This window comes from Borostomias antarcticus (assembly GCF_949987555.1).
Source record: "Borostomias antarcticus genome assembly, chromosome: 18".
Lineage (NCBI taxonomy): Eukaryota > Metazoa > Chordata > Actinopteri > Stomiiformes > Stomiidae > Borostomias > Borostomias antarcticus.
In genome coordinates, this window is record NC_140251.1 from 9529549 (window position 1) to 9550758 (window position 21210).

At 47.5% G+C, this 21210-nt stretch overlaps 3 protein-coding genes across 5 annotated transcripts in view; 2 read left to right on the top strand and 1 right to left on the bottom strand.

Moving 5' to 3' along the window:
• The window catches only part of smad3b (SMAD family member 3b), a gene marked incomplete at its 5' end in the record, with an annotated part of 16411 nt that extends 8870 nt beyond the window's left edge, over positions 1-7541 (top strand). For both annotated transcript variants that reach the window (XM_084452501.1, XM_084452502.1), the window contains 3 exons: positions 1801-1938; positions 2275-2419; positions 6098-7541. In XM_084452501.1, the coding sequence (XP_084308627.1) occupies positions 1801-1938; positions 2275-2419; positions 6098-6221 (407 nt within the window). In that variant the 3' untranslated portion in view covers positions 6222-7541. The remainder of the gene's footprint in view (positions 1-1800; positions 1939-2274; positions 2420-6097) is intronic.
• A 173-nt stretch (positions 7542-7714) lies between these two features.
• On the bottom strand, positions 7715-10722 carry aagab (alpha and gamma adaptin binding protein). 2 transcript variants are annotated; one of them, XM_084452590.1, is made up of 10 exons: positions 10603-10722; positions 9904-10094; positions 9686-9782; positions 9461-9550; positions 9294-9377; positions 9109-9188; positions 8911-9007; positions 8693-8797; positions 8527-8576; positions 7715-8329 (listed from the first exon to the last, which is right to left on the bottom strand). In XM_084452590.1, the coding sequence occupies exons 1-10, from the start codon at positions 10691-10693 to the stop codon at positions 8252-8254; spliced, it is 963 nt and encodes a 320-aa protein (XP_084308716.1). In that variant the 5' UTR covers positions 10694-10722; the 3' UTR covers positions 7715-8251. The 2 variants fall into 2 exon arrangements, with proteins under 2 accessions (XP_084308716.1, XP_084308717.1); XM_084452591.1 differs by lacking the exons at positions 8911-9007; positions 9109-9188; positions 9294-9377.
• A 523-nt stretch (positions 10723-11245) lies between these two features.
• Positions 11246-21210, top strand: part of iqch (IQ motif containing H) — a gene marked incomplete at both ends in the record, with an annotated part of 29361 nt that continues 19396 nt past the window's right edge. Inside the window, 10 exons of the mRNA XM_084452556.1 lie at positions 11246-11296; positions 11484-11606; positions 11746-11843; positions 11962-12037; positions 12469-12588; positions 14517-14634; positions 14941-15066; positions 16830-17005; positions 17144-17674; positions 19336-19402. Coding sequence (XP_084308682.1) covers positions 11246-11296; positions 11484-11606; positions 11746-11843; positions 11962-12037; positions 12469-12588; positions 14517-14634; positions 14941-15066; positions 16830-17005; positions 17144-17674; positions 19336-19402 — 1486 coding nt within the window. The remainder of the gene's footprint in view (positions 11297-11483; positions 11607-11745; positions 11844-11961; positions 12038-12468; positions 12589-14516; positions 14635-14940; positions 15067-16829; positions 17006-17143; positions 17675-19335; positions 19403-21210) is intronic.

Below are 21210 nucleotides of genomic sequence, written 5' to 3' on the forward strand. Positions count from 1 at the left end.
CTGATTGTTCACGCCTCTTTTAAAGTCGCACTGAAATAAAAAAAAGCATTCTGTCCCATTTTGGTTCACATAATTGGTCATAGTGTTCACCTATTCAACGATGTATGCCAAAATTCTACTTTTGTTGTAATCTTATATCAAAGTATATAATTTCTTACTTCCTAGAAAACGGTAGGTCACGTGCAATTACAGGTACCTTATATTTTTGGCCAATAATCTCACGACATCCACCCGTCAATCAACGTTATCCTTCTATCGAATCTGTCTAAAGTTCTTAAAACCTGTCCACTTGTCAATGTTCCAATCAAATTCCTCTAAACATATGTCCCACCCTCATAGCTTGTTTGCGTCGGAAATACGTTAAACTACGGAAGTTAGATGATCTCAAACGCCCGTTTCAGTGCGACTTTAAATGCGGAGGCGCGGAATGCTATCTAAACAAAGAGCTGCCACAGAAATATTACACCTCTATCTAAATGGGCAGAGCGCAGATATTGTGGGTCCATTGCGGGACCTATTTGCAGCAAATTTGCATAAGCTCTGTCTAAAAATGCCTTATAAGAAAGTGCAATATTTCTGAAAATGACATTTTTCATTTTCATAACTAGACTCACAAGTCAGTCTCTAAATGTTGCGAGACTATTCCTTAACTAACATTTTCATCATACAAATTCAAACCGGTTTCTATATATTTTAATATATTTTAACAGTGAGTGCAAATCTTTTTTCCTTACTTTTATTTTATCTTGAATAGCCTACATTTGTACGTTATTCTATTTAGCCGCAAGATGCATCACTACTGTAAGCCTGCCCTGGACCTGTACTTGCATTTATTAAAGTTCAAGTTTGTTTCCATTTCTAGCCAGACACTTAAATACATTTGTAGGCTACTATTCTATTTCTTGCCAGACACTTATCTTGAAAGATTGCTGAGACGTTAGCCCTCTCAGCTGTGTGGCTCGTTTTTTCCTCTCGTCTCCTTACGACTCACACTGTTCTCCATGTTGAGTAATGAATAGCTCTTGACATTATATTCCTTTATGAACGGCAACTTTTTTCTTGCATATCAGGCAGATAGCATTTCCATTGAACTCCACAAAAAATACTGCCATGTCCATCTTTCTTGAAACTGTTGAAACTAACGTCAGTTAACCATGAAAACAGCCTCTCGGTGGCTAGCTGCATTCCATTCATAGTTCATATCGCGTGCGGATTGATTGCACCTGTGACTATGCAGCATTCACCTCACGCGCTGCGCACAATAACAGCATTTCACCCCACGTTTGAGCGACTTGAATTTTGCATCTTAGGCCTGCCTGCCGGTGTTCCGTGTACAAGAAATTATTTTGCAGGCCGGATTACATTATATTTCTGACGTCATGTTCCGGGCCAGATGGAGGGGTGGGCCGGGCCGGGAGTTTGAGACCGCTGCACTACAGAATCTTATTGTTCCCAAGGGAGTGAACCATTGCCTCTGGCTTGTAAAGTACTGACGTGATAATCTAAATATCAAACATGTTTGATATTATTTGGGCTGCCCCGATGGGTCTGCGAGCCGATCGGGAGGGATAAAATTAGATCTGTAAACCCCTCACATTACAACATCATCTGGGCCCAACATCGGTACCGACCAACGTTCCAGACCAGATTTCGACTCCGATTGTCAGGAGGGGTGAGTCGGGGATAAATTAAACTCCGCTACTCTCGAGATGAGCGGCCGCCTCCGATCGTTTTGTGTTGTCGCGAAAGCGCGAGTGGCCATCTGACCCAAGCCCGTCCCGTCCTGTCCGCTGTCTCCAGGGCGAGGCGTGAGGCTGTACTACATCGGAGGGGAGGTGTTCGCCGAGTGCCTCAGCGACAGCGCCATCTTCGTCCAGAGCCCCAACTGCAACCAGCGCTACGGCTGGCACCCCGCCACCGTGTGCAAGATCCCTCCAGGTAGGGTTGGCAGACTCTGACTGGACCAGAGTGGAGCACCGGAGACCGTCTTGGAACTGGACCCAGACTCAACCTTGCTGACTCCAGACTAGGATCATGAGGACTCGACTCAGTCGTCCATGACTTGGACTCTGACTCAAACCCTGGGGACTCAAGATTTGACTCGGGACTCAGGATTTATTGACTCCACTGCAACACTTGTTGACACACACACACACACACACACACACACTCTCTCTCTCTCTCTCTCTCTCGTTCTCTCTCTCTCTCGTTCTCTCTCTCTCTCTCTCTCTCTCTCTCTGAGCCTAGGTGTGACCATGTGTTTGTGTTCCTCAGGCTGCAATCTGAAGATCTTCAACAACCAGGAGTTTGCCGCCCTGCTGGCCCAGTCAGTCAACCAGGGCTTCGAGGCCGTCTATCAGCTGACCCGCATGTGCACCATCCGCATGAGCTTCGTCAAGGGCTGGGGGGCCGAGTACAGGTACACCACGCACACACACACGTAAAGTCAACTTTATTTATATAGCACTGTTCATACAAGTAAATGTAGCACGTACACACACGCACGCACACACAAACACACAATTTATTTATGTCCATAGAGAAAATTACTTTCTTTTTCACACATCTTTCAAGTAGCAGCGTCTCCTCCATATATGGTGACTGCCGATGACAGCAGAGACAGAGCAGTACTGAACAAGGCGTTTAGCCTCCTTTTTGGGCATTCTCAGTTGTTGGAGCCCTCTTACGACCAATCTATATGTACTGTATGTAGTACATGTGTGATTTTTGTATGCGCATGCACACACATACGGTATACACACACTTACAGTACACACGCATATACATACACACACACACACGCACTCTCTCTCTCTCTCTCTCTCTCTCACGGTACATGTACCGTACACACACATATATGCATAGACCACACACCATGCTTACACACACACACGCGCACACACCACACTCATGCACACACATGCACACACACCACACTCACCACACACACACACATACACACACGGAGTGCATTACAGACAGTATGAGTCACCTTCTGCGAATCTACAAAAATGCAGTTGAAATGACTTCTTTACACCATGTGGCTGTTGATGGTGTTGAGTCAGACCCCAGCGTGTATCACACACACACACACACACACACAGCCCTGTCCCTGACTCAGAGCTGCTAACGACGGTGACTCAGCCGCCCACCGCGCTCCCCAGCAGACAAACACAAGTGAATGTGGAGGGGAACTGTCAGCCACTCTGTCCCCGGCCTGCGGTCTGGAGGGTCCTCTGGGTGAGGGGGAGGATGGTGGGGGGGGGGGGGGAGCCTGGACGGTCCTCTGGGTGAGGGGGAGGATGGGGGGGGGGGGGGGGAGCCTGGACGGTCCTCTGGGTGAGGGGGAGGATGGGGGGGGGGGGGTGTGTGAGCCGGGACGGTCCTCTGGGTGAGGGGGAGGATGGTGGGTAGGGGGGGGTGGTGGTGAGCCTGGACGGTCCTCTGGGTGAGGGGGAGGATGGTGGGTAGGGGGGGGTGGTGGTGAGCCTGGACGGTCCTCTGGGTGAGGGGGAGGATGGTGGGTAGGGGGGGGGTGGTGGTGAGCCTGGACGGTCCTCTGGGTGAGGGGGAGGATGGTGGGGGGGGGGGGGGGGGTGGTGGTGGTGAGCCTGGACGGTCCTCTGGGTGAGGGGGAGGATGGTGGGGGGGGGGGGGGGGTGGTGGTGGTGAGCCTGGACGGTCCTCTGGGTGAGGGGGAGGATGGTGGGGGGGGGGGGGGGGTGGTGGTGGTGAGCCTGGACGGTCCTCTGGGTGAGGGGGAGGATGGTGGGGGGGGGGGGGGAGCCTGGACGGTCCTCTGGGTGAGGGGGAGGATGGTGGGGAGGGGGGAGGGGGGGGGTTGTGACCCTGGACGGTCCTCTGGGTGAGGGGGAGGATGGTGGGGGGGTGAGCCTGGACGGTCCTCTGGGTGAGGGGGAGGATGGGGGGGGGGGGGTGTGAGCCGGGACGGTCCTCTGGGTGAGGGGGAGGGGGGGGGTTGTGAGCCTGGACGGTCCTCTGGGTGAGGGGGAGGATGGTGGGGGGGGAGGATGGTGAGCCTGGACGGTCCTCTGGGTGAGGGGGAGGATGGTGGGTAGGGGGGGGAGGGGGGGGGTTGTGAGTCTGGACGGTCCTCTGGGTGAGGGGGAGGATGGTGGGGGGGGAGTCTGCCCTGGCCTGGAGAGCGGCCGTCTGCATGTGGAGCCACTTACTGCCTGGCTCTGATTACAGCAGACACCCACTCAACCTTTCTCACGCCTACTCCATCTCCTACTCCTCCTCCCTCCCTCTCCCTCCCTCTCTCGCTCTCTCCAAAACACACACACACACTACTCCAACTCCTCTAACTTTCTCCCTCTCTCTCTCTCTCTCTCTCTCCAAAACACACACACACACGCAGACACACACACACACTTCACTCCACCATCTCCTCTCACTTTCTCTCTCCCACCCCTCCTCCCCTCTCTTTCTCTCTCTCTCTCTCCAAAACACACAAATCCTGTCCACACTCACTTCTGCATTATGATTCCCCAGATATTCTATGTTTCAAAGATGGGATTTGGAATATGCTTCTAGGCACTTCTAAGCACAGGACGACATCTGTATACTTCGACTATGTGAGACATTTCACTACTTTCTGTTGCTGTTCTGGATGAGTGAAACTGCCATGACTTCCCAAAGTAAAGGACCCACCCACCTCTCCCTCTTTCATCTGATAACAAGTGAAAAATGCTTATCCCTCCCAGAGGCCTGTTAGTCTGGGATGATCCCTGTCCTCTATAGTGACCCAGCCTTGTTAGGGTTAGGGTTAGGGAGGCCTGTTAGTCTGGGATGACCCCGGTCTTCTATAGAGACCCAGCCTTGTGGAAGCTAAGGGTGTGTGTATCTCTCTGTCAGCCTGTGGATGACACACATAGACGTTAAACATGGCTGACGCTGTCGTTTCTGCTTGTGATTCATGGCGAGCCTCCTTCTGATGCTGTTGTTTCTGGTGGTCATGGCGAGCCTCCGTCGAGGCCAAGGAGAACCTGGCCACCGCCGCCGCTGTGTTTGGCCCGGCCGCTCACTCGCTCCCGTGTTTGTGGAGTCCGTTCCACGCCATTAGCGGCGGTCGAGACACGGCCGTGAGCCCTGGAAGGGCGAGGGAGCCCAAGTTAGGGAGGAGCAGGAGAGGGAGAACGGCGAGAGGGAGAACGGCGAGAGGCCGCGGTGTCCTGGCAGCAGATTTGGAGAGAGAGAGAGAGAGAGGTGATTGAGTGGTGGGGGGTGGGGAGGGGGGGGTTGGGTAACGGGGGAGGAATGCGGGAGGGTGTGCAGGGTCTGCGGGGGAGGCAGAGTGGGAGGTGGACACGTTCAGACCCGCGGAGCACAAAGGGGGTTCCCCCTGGAGTCTGAGCGGTGACCGTGTCACCTTTCACACACAAAACTCCCCTAGAAGGAAAACATATCTGCTAGAGCAGAGCCCTGCCAGGATCTGAGAGTAGGACCGGACCTCTACTGCTGCTGTTGAAACACTTGTTCAATGTCTTCTACTGTTTTCCTTGATAGAGGCGACAGTTGGAACAGTGAAATGGAATTTATTTAGTAGTCTTAGGACCCTTTCTCACCTACGTTGTTTAGTCCGGACTTTCAGACTTTCCAGTTTGATCCGAACCAAATTGACAGGTGTGAAACCTCCTGGCCACGGTGCGCGGATCAAAGACTCGGTCTTTGGTCCGACCTCAAGAGGTGGTCTCGGCTCGAACCAAGGTTCGCTGCTGCCTAATGTGAAATCAAAGGTTCGCACTTTCGGATCAAGTGCATCCTCAAACCAATCAGTGTCAAGTATAGGGAGACGCACCCCCATGCAAGCGATGACGACATAATGTAGGTCTGCCACTAAAAATCCTTTGGTCCGCTGGTGTGAAAGCAAAGTTTATGGAACTAATCAATAAAAAATAACAAATGTGAATGCGCCAAACGGGATTCTGGTTCGGACCTTGGTCTAGACCTTTAGGTGTGAAAGCGCCCTTACTCAGTAGTACAGGTCAGTCTTTCATTTCTGTGTGTCTTGTCAGTTTCCTTAGCAAACTTTTGCTTAATAGTAACATGGCTTTTGGTCTCTCCCTGCCTCCAGGCGTCAGACGGTGACCAGCACCCCCTGCTGGATAGAGCTGCACCTCAACGGGCCCCTGCAGTGGCTGGACAAGGTGCTCACGCAGATGGGCTCCCCAAGCATCCGCTGTTCTAGCGTGTCCTAGGAAAACACGTACCACGACACACACACACACACACACAACACACTCACAACATGCAAAGGAAAATAAGAATAAGGAACTAGAGAGGGAGGCTGCTGGTCCCTGAACAGGGCACGACTTGGTGCATCAGAGGATCACTCCCATGTGTCAGTAGGCCCCAACGTTTCACCTCACATACACTGTGAAAGCACTTTCTTCACAAAGGTAGCATTTAGCGTGTCCATATGATGGGTGTTTCTAGATTTGCATGTAGTGTTAATGTGTATTTGATTACTTTTTTGAATGTGAGGATATCTTTTTTTTTCATAAAGGTTAATTGTACAATTTTCAACTGAATCTTCTCTTTTAGAATTTTCAGTTTTGGAGCCATCAACCTGTCACTCACCACTGTCTGTAATTATTCTTATAAATTGTTGAGCATCAGAGCAGAGAAGTGGAAGGCTACCAGGATATATTTATATGGAGAGACTCATTTAGAATTAATGTTATCTTTTCTTTAAAAGTATCAAGTACTTTGCCCTCATTTGTCAGTAACCATATTAGTGAATTGTCTTGGCAGTCACTGAATATGAACTATTTTTAAGGAAACAGACATTGGTGCCATAATGTTTCTATAGAAAGAACCCTGAACCCTTATGGGAAACATATTTTGCTCAGAGAAAAGAGACAAATTATTTTGCTACCAAATATATTTTTACCATTTACCAAGGGGTTCAGTATAAAGAAAAAGTCAAACGTATACCGTAGTTAGAGTAATGAAAATATGTCTTGCTATAGAAACTCTTTCTGTTTCAAGCCCCCCCCCCCCTACAGAAATGTACAGCAGCACGGCGCACCTGCCAGACTGAGACCCAACTCTAGAAGGGGACGTTTCAGTGTACTAAACACAAGAACAGTTTTCATTTAAGCGTGCCACTGTTGGCAGCTGTAGAGATGTTTTTTTGTGTGTCAGATTCCATCTGCACTGATCATCGGAACATGATGCCTTAGCATGACCACCTGTAGTGACATCAGATATGGGTATGTACAGTACAGTAGGTTATGGATAAAGGTGCCTGCCAAATCCCCATATTACTGCATTATATACATATTATTACAGCACTCAGTAACAGGAGACTGAGTCAAGTAATTTCAGAAGTTGTGGCGCTTATGTGAAACTACATCAAAGTAGTTTTTTTTATAAAGAAAATGTATCAGTGAGAGATGATGCATTTCACTCTCAGTACTTATTTTCCTTTGTACTCTGAAATCAATGCTTAGTTTTGTTCTGTGTTCAAAGTCATATAAATGTTATTTACTGTATCTGTAAACTGTTGTTTTGAATGAATCCTTGTTTTGTTATCCGTTACCATTTAATAAAATTTAAGTGAATAAAGTGTAATGTCCTGTCCTCTCACTTCCCGACTGATGTCAAGTTCAAACCATTCTTCTTGAAGATTATTTATACATGTACAGCTGTGGAAATGCAATAGACAGTTAATGATTGTAGAGTAACTTTATTCAGGAGCATTAACAAGTCAACTTGTAATGATAGAATGTAGACTAATATTTTACAAATGTTATGAAAAGGCATGATGTCACTTGCATGTATGTGTGACATTTGTGCCATGAACAAAGATAGATGAGCAATTACAGAGGCTTGAAAACAAACCACACATAATCTGACAAAATTATACTGATCATCATCTACCACCATTAAGTGTTCAGATTCACTCATGGCTGAAAAAAGTAGCCAATGAACATCGGGAGGAGGACAGGATGTTCAGTAACCAGCCACACCTTCTTCCTTCACCCTCTTCCAAGCGGGTTCGTTCATGAGAAAATCCAACAGCTTTTAATGACATTGCATAACCATTATTTCACACGCACAGGCTGAAAGAAGTAAATGAATGTCATGGTGAGCCCCCAGGTCTGCGGCTTGTGCCCACCCCAGTCTCTCCTTGGTAGGAGCATGGCGAAGGGCGGGGGGGGTCGGTGGTAGCCTCAAGGTACAGTCAAGGAGGGACCACAGGACAGGAAGACTCGGTCACGGCTTAACTTTCCTCTCCTGACGACAGGCCCTCGATCTCATCCTGGTCCCCTCCGATCGCCATCCAAAAAGCTTTGGCAACCTGAGAGACGAAGGCAGCTTGGAGTCAGACACCGTATTTTTCAAGCCTTTCAGGTTAGGAGTGCTGACCCGTTGGTCCCCGGTGTATCATTATTTAGCTCCGCCTCGCTAAGAACTATGGAATGGAACCGATTCACATTTGACATCTCAAACGGTTTTCTCTCTCTTGTGTGTAAGATAGAGGAGAACGTTACTCACCTTTTCTGCATGCACTTTCCTCTGCTCATGGGGTAATGACGAGGCCTTATCTGGGATGAAACAGACAGAAAAGGCAATGTAAATGAGAAATGGAAATCAGAAACCAGTCAGGTCTTGACTGAGCAGCATGATTTGTGTGAGATTCTCCTTCTTTTTGGTACAGCACCTTTCATCTCCTTCAATTTGGAAAAGAGACGCTCAAAGTTCTCCACATCTGCATCTCCAGCCGTGAGACTGGCCAGCTCCTGGATGTCCATATCTAGCATCGGATCTAGAAATGGAAATCAAAATGTCATAATTCAAAATGTAGAAAGAAAGACAAAAATCACATTTTAAGGGGACTAAGATAATATGAAAAGGTCAGAAACACAGTAGCTCTCTCACCAACTATTGTGTCAACCTGTGTGTCTGAGTTCTCACTGGTTTCTGTCCTTGTGGCCTCTTCACTGCCATTTACCCCCTCTACTGGCAAACTGGAGGACTGTCGGCCAAAACCAAAATCAGTGGTGCCTATTGCTATACCAAATCCATCAGCTGTAACACAAACACACACTAGAAAAGATGTCTGATGATAGCGCCTACCGGTGAATCTTGGCTGGGCCGTGGGTGGTTATGTCTGGAAGCCACTAGGCTACTCATCAGGCCAAAGCCCTGATTGTGCTCTAAAAGGCAGAGAGAATGATCAGATAATAGTATGGCCGATAGTAGTATAACCAGCTGACACATATCTTTGAGGTGACACTATTGAATACTGATGGTAATCTCACCATCCTTCATTTCTACACTGGACCACACATTAGCGTTGAGGGCCTGGACGATCCTCTTCACTCCTGTTGAGTCTGGGAAGTCATCTGGCAAACAATTTGAAGACACTGAATGAGAGCTGTCTCCAGGCAGGCTACATGTCATTTGAAGCTGTGTTTTGCACTCTTACCCTCCTCATCTGGCAGGTCCTGAGGGTTGAGTTCCACCAGCTCGAAGGCGTGGGACAAGCACCACTGCTGTGCTTCATGTCTACTGACCCCTGGGGACATTCACATTCACACACTTAGAACAGACGTATCGCTACAAAACATTATTCAAAATGCACCTGTGAGTGGTAACTACTGTTTTGGAAATATCTCTAAATCGTAACAAACTGAAGTGATGTGTAACTCACCATTTTCACGAACATGGTCACACACCAGGATGAGCACCTCTGGAGCAAGATCCTCTACCACAGACACCCACGGAGAGAGCCTTTCTAAACCATCGTTCTGTGAGAGGAAATAAATAAGGTTATACTTATAAGGCAGTTATAATCCAGTTATAAGGCTGCTGTAATCCAGAAAAATACACATGTTGTGTCTTTGGGATATGAAACTGATCATCACTTACCACTGTACTGTTGAAGTAAACGATAAAAGCCTGCATTGACTGGGCTATCTCTGATGTCATCTGGAATGTGCTGGGCACCACGCATAGACTGACATCTGCTGTGTAGTACTTGTTGTTGATGGTCCATGGGTACCAAATAACTGTCTCTTGCTGCTTGGATGGCTCTGGCAAAGATGTTGTACCAAGGATTTCTAGATTAGGAATAAACAGGTCACAAGTCAGGTAGGTTATCAACTCATATATGCTGTAATGAAAGGTAATGTGTTTGTATGTGTTAGTGTCACTAACACAAGGAACACGGGTGTATGACTTCACTTTTGATATTACATACAGCTGATAATAGCTACTATCTCATAGAATCAATAGCTAACAGCTAGTGTGACAAGCCGGATCATGAGTCATGACATGCCATATCGAGACTGGTTGATCATGGTCAGCCTAGCTAACGATAGCTAGCTGTGGTTCAGCGACCTTATCTGGCTGACGCTGTCTGACTGCCCTTCATTAGCGTTCGACAAATGGATTATATCTTTGTACACAAAAACAATGATGTCACTCAAACCACGTTTGCTTCGAAAACCAGTTAGATAAGCACACTGGCTAGCTACGTTAGTTAGCCGACAGAAAGCTAGGTAGCTAGCGAAGCTACTGGCTTCAAGCCAAACAACCATATCAGTCTTGATTTGCAAGCCAACTTACGTTTTATTAACTCTTCCTCTTTAAACCCAATGTCGCAGCTTGTGATGAGGACAGAGGGAACAGTCGGTGTGTCTTCCTCAGACGCTGACATGTTGAAGCCTCAGCAGACCGCTACGAATCAGCAAAACAAACCTTCGGGGTCGCGACCTGTGAACTCTGAACCCACAGACGCCTACGTAGTATTTCCAGCCAAATGTTTCAGAATCAGTTTATTGGCATGCTTTTTTATGTGTAGTAGTTATGTACATTCACTTGCTTCTATTTTTATTATTATATTATAATATAATAAATAATATTTTTTTTTTTTTATTATTTTTTTTTTTACATGTATAGTAATCTATATGACAAGCACTGAACAACTAGCCTAGATATTTCCTGTTTGGTTTCGTTGCACCATGGATGTAGGGTTGAACCATGGATGTTGCACACTTTTCCATTTCCGGATCTAGCGTCCCGTTGTCATGGTTACATTGTTGCCAACTGTGTTGTCGCTAGTGCGTTAAGTGCCACGCTTTAGCTTTCACTTGGTACTTGTAAAGCAATCGCATGGATGTAGACAGCCAGCAAGCAATCAAGTACATCCGATAACACTTTATAATGAGACTCTGAAACTTTTGAAGGTTTTACAAAGCCTTCAAAATAAATGGCTGACATCCTTAAAAGCTCAGATGAGCTGGGAAGCGTTTTAGTCAAGGTAACGTTAGGTTCAATGTTCGCTAATGTTACCTAGATACAAAGTATGCTACATCTGTTAGCTCTCGCTACATACATCCATTAATTATTTAGAAACGTTTAAGACAAAATGCGTTTGTCTAGAGGTCCTGTCATGGATGGCTTTCAGAGGTGATCTAACATGTTTTGTATCTTACATGGGAGTCCAGGTGCAAGATGACTTGAGACAGCTGAAGCGCAGTCTTGGCAGGATCACTGTCCATGAGAAGGGAGAGACATTTGACATCCAGTCCTTGGACACTGCCATCCGTAGGACAGAAAGTGGGATCAGGGTGAGAGTTTGATGGATCTGCCTGTTTTTCCACTGAATTTTGGCCTTGTCCAAGTTTTTAGGCCTTGTCCAAGTTTTCATATTATCTTTAGTAACCATAGTAGTGTAATACAACAGCATATTTGCATATCTTTCAACAGAGGCGAGCAGAGGAGTATTTGAAGACAGTGAATAAACAGGTACTGACACTTCCCAGCATTGAAGACTTGGAAAAGAAGACTTTACATATTTCCAAATGGTAAGTTATAGCCCATGAGCACTGCCAAACCATCACTCAGGCTATTAATTTCACTATGAATATTGTCTGGACTGCATTGGTCTTTGGGAAGAGGTTTGACATGTGGTCCTTAACTCAGGAAGCCGCCTCTAAAGAGCATCCCGGACATGCGCCCGCAAAGGCTCCAGAGTACGGCAGATTCACCTGGAGAGAAGGTACATCATCTTACTGCTTTCACCTATTAGCCTACGTTAGGTCTACACTATGATTTACAAAACACACTTTGGAATTTAAAATGGGTTCCTCATACTAATACTGCTTTGTCTTTAAAACTGTTTACCTGGGAATTTCCACTGGACTACAAAAATAAAGAAAGCTAGAGCACTCATTTATATAGTCTGTACATTTTTATTCCAGGGGTGGTGAATGATGTTTTGACAAACGTGTCTTCCTCAGAGTTGACTCACATTGTCGAAACATCAGTCACCACTCCTGGAATAAACATGAATGACTGCTCCATCTTTCTTTATTTTGGTTAGTCCATTGGAAATGCCAAGGGAAACAGTTTTTGATACATGTCCTCTGCTGTTGAGCACCAAACCCTCTACCCAGAACTTAGTGTTTTGTCTCTCTTTCTCTCACACAGCACAAGACAGCACTGACGATGCGTTTGCTGTATAATCCTGTACATCCAAAGCATAGAGCGCTCATGCACCAAAACTATGGAATTCAGCTCCCTGATGTGCGCAAGAGATCAGGAACCTCAGTGAGTCGTCTTTGTGTGAATATAGACTATTGTTTAACTACTGTGGTTTCTGCACTACGTCACAAAATCATGACAATAGTGTGAAATGGGCGATATTTCTGCCTTACCTTTTTCAATCAGAAATTCAAGTACGCAGTCAGTCATCTGAAGTGACCTCCTCCCTCGGTTCTATTAAGACTGTGGTCTCTATGCTGCACTTGAGATGGTACATCTGGCCGCTTTTGACCATGTTATGATTTCATTTATTTACTTACTGCCTCTATGGTTTTCTGTATTGTGGGATATTGATCCACTCTGCCCTCAGCTTCTATTGATATGGCACATCAATACCATACAGCATAGCCCTTTGGGAGGACTTGATTAGGAATTATTACAGGGGTTATTACAGCTAATTGAGATGAATTAGAAATTTGTGTTGGATGATGGACGAGGCTTTCTGTTCTGTTTCATCTCCCGAAACAGCGAGGCAGATGCCGCAAACACTGCTAGTAGAGAGCGATGAGACGGCATGTTTAACAGATGACTCAAGTCACCGAGCCCAGAGACCGACAGCGGCGTGAAGGTCACTCGGCCTAGAAATGACAGCCAGCACATGTCTTGGTAAACAAATTCACCTTTGCAAAGGTCGGCATTAGTTTCAGACAGTCTCCACGCTCGGCTTTCCCCCTCCGATCTCCATCTCCGTTCCCGCGTCCGGCGCTTGTCGCCAGGGAAGCGGGCCTGTGCCTGTGACTGCGAATCAGAGGAGGGCGTAAGAGCTGGCCGCGGAGAGCGGCAGATTGCAGTACATCAGCATTCTATTAAGGAAACCTGCGCCTGATTGCCGCGCCATGGGCTGCTGGTTTACAGCTGTCCCCGGACAGGAGCGGTACCTGCTCCAGCATGCCAATAAGACAGCCGCAGCCTACCCAACTGGTAACCGCTGGCGCCCTGCCCGCCGCCTCCTCTCGCTGGCTCGGCCAACTCTCCTCTGCTCTCATCCTGCCGGGGAGGAGCAGCTTTTGCGTTGTTGCAGATTTCACAAAGGTGCCCCCCCACCCCTCCACCGTCCCTGACACGTGGGAAACAGATGCGCGCCTTTCAGGAGCCTCTTCCCGAGCACCTGGCGACTGCCTGAGGTCTGTCAGAGAGCTCAGTGGTCTGAGGAGAGACAGGCAGGCTGACATCAGGTGAAGGTGTCTGAAGGAACGGCCAGGCAGAGACAGCACTGACTGACTGCCCGGACTTAATGTGTGTTTAAACCCACGTTCTCCACAAGCACTGCTTTGTATAGAGGTTAAATCAATATGAGAATCCGTCGTACAGCTTGTAGCTCTATATGGTTGTCTTGATGTTGTTTATCACAACAGCTTCAATAAACAATCCATTAATGTCGGGAAGGGAATATTAGCTGACGTTACAGTATCTGCTTCGTTATCCTAAAGCAATAGAGCACCTTTCTAATTTTAGTAGAGCAGAGAAATGAATGTTTATCGCCTGTGAGACTATTTGCCAACTTGTGATTGATTGCTGCAGGGAAGTAGCTTATTGGCCACTTTACAATGTTATTAACTGCAGTGTTTTTAGCTCCCGTTTTCCTTAATGAATGCAGAAAATCTGTTGGTTGTAATCACACACCATCCCCTCCCTTCCTTCTCACGCGCCCGCTGCCAAGAAGTCATATTTCCTGACATCAACAAGCTGCCAGTGGTCTGATTAATGGATGGTCGCCTCCTAGCCTTTCACAAAGTTTTGTTTTGAAGAAAATCTAGTCAGTGATCCGAAGCTAATAGCCCTCGAGTTGAACAAGCTATCAAACTTGTGGTTTGGTGTTGTTTCTGATGAGCCTGGAGGCTGGTCTCACTTCAGTCAGGGAGGGTGGCAGCTTGATTCCAGGTTTCATACCAGGCAATAATACTGTGGCTTTTCCTTTGTTTTTGTCTCATTAGGTTCCATGTCAGAGAGTAGTCACTGGGCCCACCGTGGGCAGCCAGGCCATTGTGCCAGGGGGCGGACGCAACAACCTCTACCTGGCGCCCCCACTCTCAGAGGAGGACCTGAGAGCCGGTGAGAACACTCCCACCCACTCAGCGACACGGTGAATGGTGTGATACTGATTCAAGAGTATTTTCAATTCTAGGCATGGTGAACGATGGGATACAGACTAAGAGTATTTTTAATTCTATGCATGGTGAATGATGTGATACTGACTCAGAGTATTTTTTACTTCTATGCATGGTGAATGATGTGATACTGACTCAGAGTATTTTTTTATTCTATGCATGGTGAATGATGTGATACTGACTCAGAGTATTTTTTACTTCTATGCATGGTGAATGATGTGATACTGACTCAGAGTATTTTTCATTCTAGGCCTTGCATGTCTTCAGCAGAAGGGTTTGCCGCTGTCAGCTGCTGACCTCTGTTTGTTTCGGACCCCTGTCCAGCCGAAGGCAGCTCCTCTGCACAACAGAGAGGAGTTCTGCTCCTCAAAGACAGGTCAGTTCTGTTCTATACTGTCATTAATGTCCACCCTTTCTGATAAGTTGACAGACTCATACAGAGACTATTTCCAGTTGGGATCAACGGCCTCACATGGATGATTCTCAGTCACTGAATCATTATGATCAGTCTACTGTAAAAGCTTGGATAGGCAGGATTAAAGACCTCAAGGAAGCTTGGCATGGGAGTCCAGCGACAATAAAATTTTCATTTCAAACCTTAATTTATACTCATAAAGCACTGAGGTTTCCCTCATTTACAGTGTTGACGAATGTTCACACAAATACATAAATTTACATTAATATAGATGATGAACAGGACAGGACCCAACACTGAGCCTTGGGGCACACCTTTAGCTAGAGATAAGAAATCAGATCGAATGTTACCCAATTTCACAAACTGACACCTTGATGACAGATAGTCCTGAAACCAATCACAAGCACCTCTATCCAAACCAATACTAGATAGTGAAAGATGATAGATGATAGATGAAAGATCTACAAAGAGGGCAGCACAATGTTTCCTGTTGTCTAATGAAATTATGTCATTAGTTAGAGTCACAGCAGAAATGGTGCTGTGATTAGCTCTGAATCCAGATTGGTTAGTACTTAAAACTGAGTGACTTGAAAGAAAATATTTCAATTGGTTATTTACCAAGGTCTCCAGAACTTTGGCTAAGCATGGTAATCTGGAGATAGGATAGTTATCCAGTTTATCCCTATCACCCCCTTCGTGCAACGGGACCACCTGGGCAGGTTTCCAAACCTGAAGAATTATATCTGACACAATGGAGAGATTAAAAATGCATGTTAATCACTTTAATCACTTTTCACTAATGACTGTGGCTGCCAGTTTTATAAAAAACGAATCTAGATTGTCCTCACCAGTAGAACACTTAGGGTCTATGGATTGCAAGATTCCTAACGTTTCACTAGGTGTAAAAGGCTGAAAGGAGAAATGAGAGACACGGTCCAAAGGGGAATGCAACCAGAATCAGTATCCAAGGGAGCCAGCCCAGTATACAGCCTATCAAATAAGTGCCCAGCCTCAGTGAAGTGCTTATTAAAAGCAAAACAAATATAATTTGGATCAGAGATTACACGATCATCTACATTAATAGACAAGGGCAATGAATTAGAGGGTTTGTTTTTAGTTAAATTCACAGCACCCCAGAACTTTGCAGGGTTTGAATAGGAGTTAGATGAGTAATCAGATTTAGCTTTCCTTACAGCTGTTGTACATTTATTTGAGTTGTCTAAAAGAAAGCCAGTCTTGGGTATCCCTTGTGCGTCTGCCATGGGACCAGGCACAATTCCTATCATTAAACAAGGTAGACAGACCACTAGAAAACCATGGTGCAATTCTATCTTTAATCCTAGTCTGTTTATAAGGGGCGTGTTTATCTACAAAGTGATTGAATGTTTTTACAAAAGAGTCAAGGGCGACTTGGCCTCTGTAGTAATCAAGCAGAGCTGATTGCTACTATACACGCTATTATACCTCCCTCTCCCGCTCCTAATCTTGGAAGTCAAGCCAATATGAAAATGTGCATGAGCCCAATTTGTGTGTGTCTGTGTGTGTGTGTGTGTGTGTGGGGGGGGGGGGGGTCAGTGTAAATCCCTCACTGCAATTCATCTGTATTTAAGGAAGCGATTGCCTGTAGGGACAGCTGCCAGTCAGATTTGGCAGTGACGGATGGCTATGCCTTGTCAGCCGATGGAGCTGAGACGCTTGTTCTGCTGTGTCTGCGTCCATGACAGAGAGGATGTCCAGGTGTCTGAAGGATGTAACCTGGGGCAAAGAGCCCGCCAGGTCTGCCAGGCAGCGCCCGCCCACCCGGACCACACACACGCCCCCTCCCTCCGCCGCCTCCAAGAGCTCCGACCATCGAGTCACGTCGCAGGGCGTCGCCCGACTCACCCCTCTCAACCCTCAGGTACCGCTCTTCACCCAGTCCCAGTTCAACAGCTAGGAGAGTCTAGTGAGCAGAGTTTTACCTCAGATTAGTATGTTTGACTTAAATTGCCATTTTCAATCACGTTGAGTTCAATTCCAGACCCCTGTACCCCTGCGGTGTCTCCCGGCGCTGGCTTCCCCGGCCGCCAGCAAGTTCTCCTTCACCATAACGGAGGGGCGGATCCACCCCAGCGCCGCCGACTTCTGCCGCTTCAAGCAGCACTACTGCCTGTGCTGGAACGCCGTGGCGGAGGCCCTGTGGAGCCTGGTGAAGCTGCTCCGGGAGTTCGCCGTGCCCGTGGCACGGGCGAGTGGGGAGCGGCTGGCGGAGCTGGCCCTGGGCGGGGGAGGCGATTCGGTGGACCGCCTGCTCTCCGTCCTGGAGAACCGTGAGGAGGCGTGGGAGCTGGTGTCCCGCCCAGGTCAGCGCTACAAGGGGGAGGGCGGCGTGGAGGCGGCGGCCGTCCGCATCCAGACGTGCTGGAGGCGCCACGCTGCCCGGGCCGCCTACCTGCGCCGGCGCCGGCGCAGGTGGGCGGCGGGGACCATCGCCATCTCCTGGCTGATGCACGCTCAGCTGGGCCGCGTCAGGAAGGCCCTGCAGGCGTCACGCCTCGCACACCTGGAGAACTTCCGCACCAGAGCCCAGGTGAGGCTGGCCGTATCAGGCCTGTCTCACTCCTTCATTCACACACACACTCTCTCTCTCTCTCTCTGTCTCACACACACACACTCTCTCGCTCTCTCTCTCTCTCTCTCACACACACACACACTCTCTCTCTCTCTCTCTCACACACACACACACACACTCTCTCTCTCTCTCACTCACACACACACACACAAACTCTCTCCCTCTGTTTCTCACTCACACACACTCTCTCTCTCTCACACACACACACACACACACACTCTCTCTCTCTCACTCACACACACACACACATACAAACTCTCTCTCCCTCTGTTTCTCACTCACACACTCTCTCTCTCTCTCTCTCTCTCTCTCTCTAACACACACACTCTCTCACACACACCCTCTCTCTCTCTCTCTCTCTCTCTCTCACTCACACACACACACACAAACTCTCTCTCACTCTTTTTCTCACTCACACACACACACACACACACACTCTCTATCTCTCTCTCTCTCACTCACTCACTCACTCACTCACACTCTCTCTCCCCCTCTCTCTCTCTCTCTCTCTCTCTCTCTCTCTCTCTCTATCTCTCTCACTCATACACACACCCACCCACTCTCTCTCCCTCTGTCTCTCACTCACTCTCTCTCTCTCAAACACATACACACACACTCTCTCTTCCTCTGTTTCTCTCTCACTCACACACACACACACACACACACTCCCTCTCTCTCCCTCTCTCGCTCACACACACACACACACATGCACTCTCTCTCTCCTTCCTACACACACACACAGACACACAGACACACACAAACATTCTCTCTCCCTCTCTCTCTCGCACACACACACACACACACAAGCACACTCGAGCAAATTAAATGTCTTGTCTTTGACGAGTACTTCATCAACGCAGTCCTCCCAGATGCGCTGCATTTGGTGGTGCAGATGTCTTGTCTGCGCTGTCACCTTGCTTGTAACATCTTTATGAACAGAGGCAGTCTTTTAATTAGTGCACACAAGTTCATTTACTTTGACCATCTTTGGGTGCTTGTACATGCACTAATGTATGTTCTCAGCCTTCAAACATTCATAGCGTGTTAATTAAGCCCCCTAATCTTCCCCTGGCAGTAGCATCATGTACCTTACTTACTCAATTAATTGAGAGAAGATGTTTCTAAGTAAGCACATAATTTAATTAAGGTGATATTTTATGCTTGGTTTGATTCTATTAGGCCCAGAGAAAGACATGCATGATGTCTTCTAGCTGCGCAGTGATGTGATGAGTGTGCTTGTGTGTATGCCTGTGCGCACGCTCATGTGTGTGTGTGTGTGTTTGTGTGTGTGTGTGTGTGCGTGGGCGTGTGTGTGTTTGTGTGCGTGTAGGTCTGTGTGCATGTGTGTGTGTGGTGTATGTGTGTGCGCAGGGGTGAAAAGGGGACTGTAGATGAAAAAATCTACCGGCCAAGTATATATTTTTTTCAGATACAGTAGCCTTCCGAAATCTAGTTGCCAATTGGAAATTTTACCTGCATTTGGCCGGTGGCAGGTGTTAATTTTCAGCCCTGTGTGTGCGTGTGTGTGTGTGCATGTATATGTGCCTACGTGTGTGTGTGTGTGTGCCCGTGCGGGCTGTCTCCTCACTGATCACTCACTGTTCCTCACTCCTCTCCAGCATCTGGCAGCCAACTGGAAACACATCCAGTCTTCCAGGCGGACCATCATCCACATCCCCTCATTAGGTATCCTCATCCCCCTGACCATCGTCCACATCCACTCATTAGTGAGCTCCTCTCCTCTCCCCCTGCCTGCCTGCCTGCTGGCCGCATCGCGCGGCCCCGCCCCTCTCTGCCCCTCCCTGCCCCTCTCTGCCCTGCCCCTCCCTGCCCCTCTCTGCCCCTCCCTGCCCCTCCCCTCCCCTCCCTGCCCCTCCCTGCCCCTCTCTGCCCCTCCCTGCCTCTCCCTGCCCCTCTCTGCCCTGCCCCTCTCTGCCCCTCCATGCCCCTCCCCTCCCTGCCCCTCCCTGCCCCTCTCTGCCCCTCCCCTCCCTGCCCCTCGCCTCCCCTGCAGCCCCAGCGGCCCGCCTGCCTGTCTCGTTCAAACGGCCTCCTGCTGGACAACACCCGGAACATGAGAGTGCAAATGACAGGGAACCTAACAATTTAGCCTCAGTCTTCACAATTTAGCCTCAGTTTAATTTGGATATTAAGCAAATGAAAAGCCGTTATGACCCGATCTTTCAAAAGGGACACTTGGGAATTTGAAAGCAATGGGCTATAAGGGCTATTGGAAACACCATCCCTATTTTACAGTTTGCTAAAAGGACAGGGCGAGAATCCTCCATTATGTCGGCTTGAATGAGTACATGTCTCAGTTTGGCTGTAATCAGATCTGCATTCTAACTCATCGTGATTGTCTGAAATAATTAGACCTAATTACCAGCAGATGGAATGCTTTATTTGCACTTAGGGTGGCTGAGGAGAGTGCTGTGTGAGTGAGGATAATTAGGAAGTTGAACCCCATTGTTGTTAATTAGCATGAATTCAATCATTTAATTACCCTTATTCATTTGATAATTCTCTCTCAGTCAGAAGTCTAGATAGAGGGACGCTGTCTGTGTCTGGTTGTTTGTCTGTGCTTGGACACAGCTCAGCTGATACCTGCTAGTTGGCAGGGCACACTATACCTATTTGAAATAAGCACTCTCCCTTATAACCTAACTATCCCTTATAAATAGTTAATAAATCATTCACAAACTGTTAGTTAATGAGTTATTACTGACTTGTTAATGCTTGTTAATAGTTAAATTGTTAATGATCTACAACTGTCCCTTATACATAGTTAATAGATCATTCACACACTGCTAGACCCCTCTAGCCTCTATGCATCTAGCCTAGCCATCGATCACATGCATTTCCCAAACAGAATATCACAACACAAAACTGCTTTCCTAAATCAATCTTCTTAAATTAACTTCTTATATTAAGATATCCACTGTAAAAAGTAAATTTCCCAATAGACAGATGGAGCTCTAATGTCCGCGAAAATGCTTTAATGACAGCCAAAACATTTCCTTGTTTACAGCTGTCCAGAGTCTATTCACACACGTTTTCAAAAGCACATTTGAGGAGACTATTGTCAAATCGGCCAACCCAAATGTAGGCTATGGGAAACACTGCATAAAAACATGGGGGCATCTGAAGTAGATGGGCAGTGTGGGCTAGATGATTCATGTATGGCAAGAAAAATAGCCGTCTTTTATTGTGCTGCCTGCGAGTTTGAGTTGAAAGTTTGACAGCTGTCCCGTCCCCTGCGGTCTCCCCTCAGCCTAGACAGGAACGAATGAACGAATCGTTAAATCTCTGGTTTGAACAGGCAAATCTGATTCAGCTCACAATTTAGAGTTGGGTACAGCCCAACTATGGATCTATCCATCCGTCCATCCACCCATCTATATCCACCATGACAGCTCCATGGGCACTGTGCACTAGTGTTGGTAATGAGGAATAGTTGCAACTTAAGAATAACATCCCCAAAAGGTTTATAACTC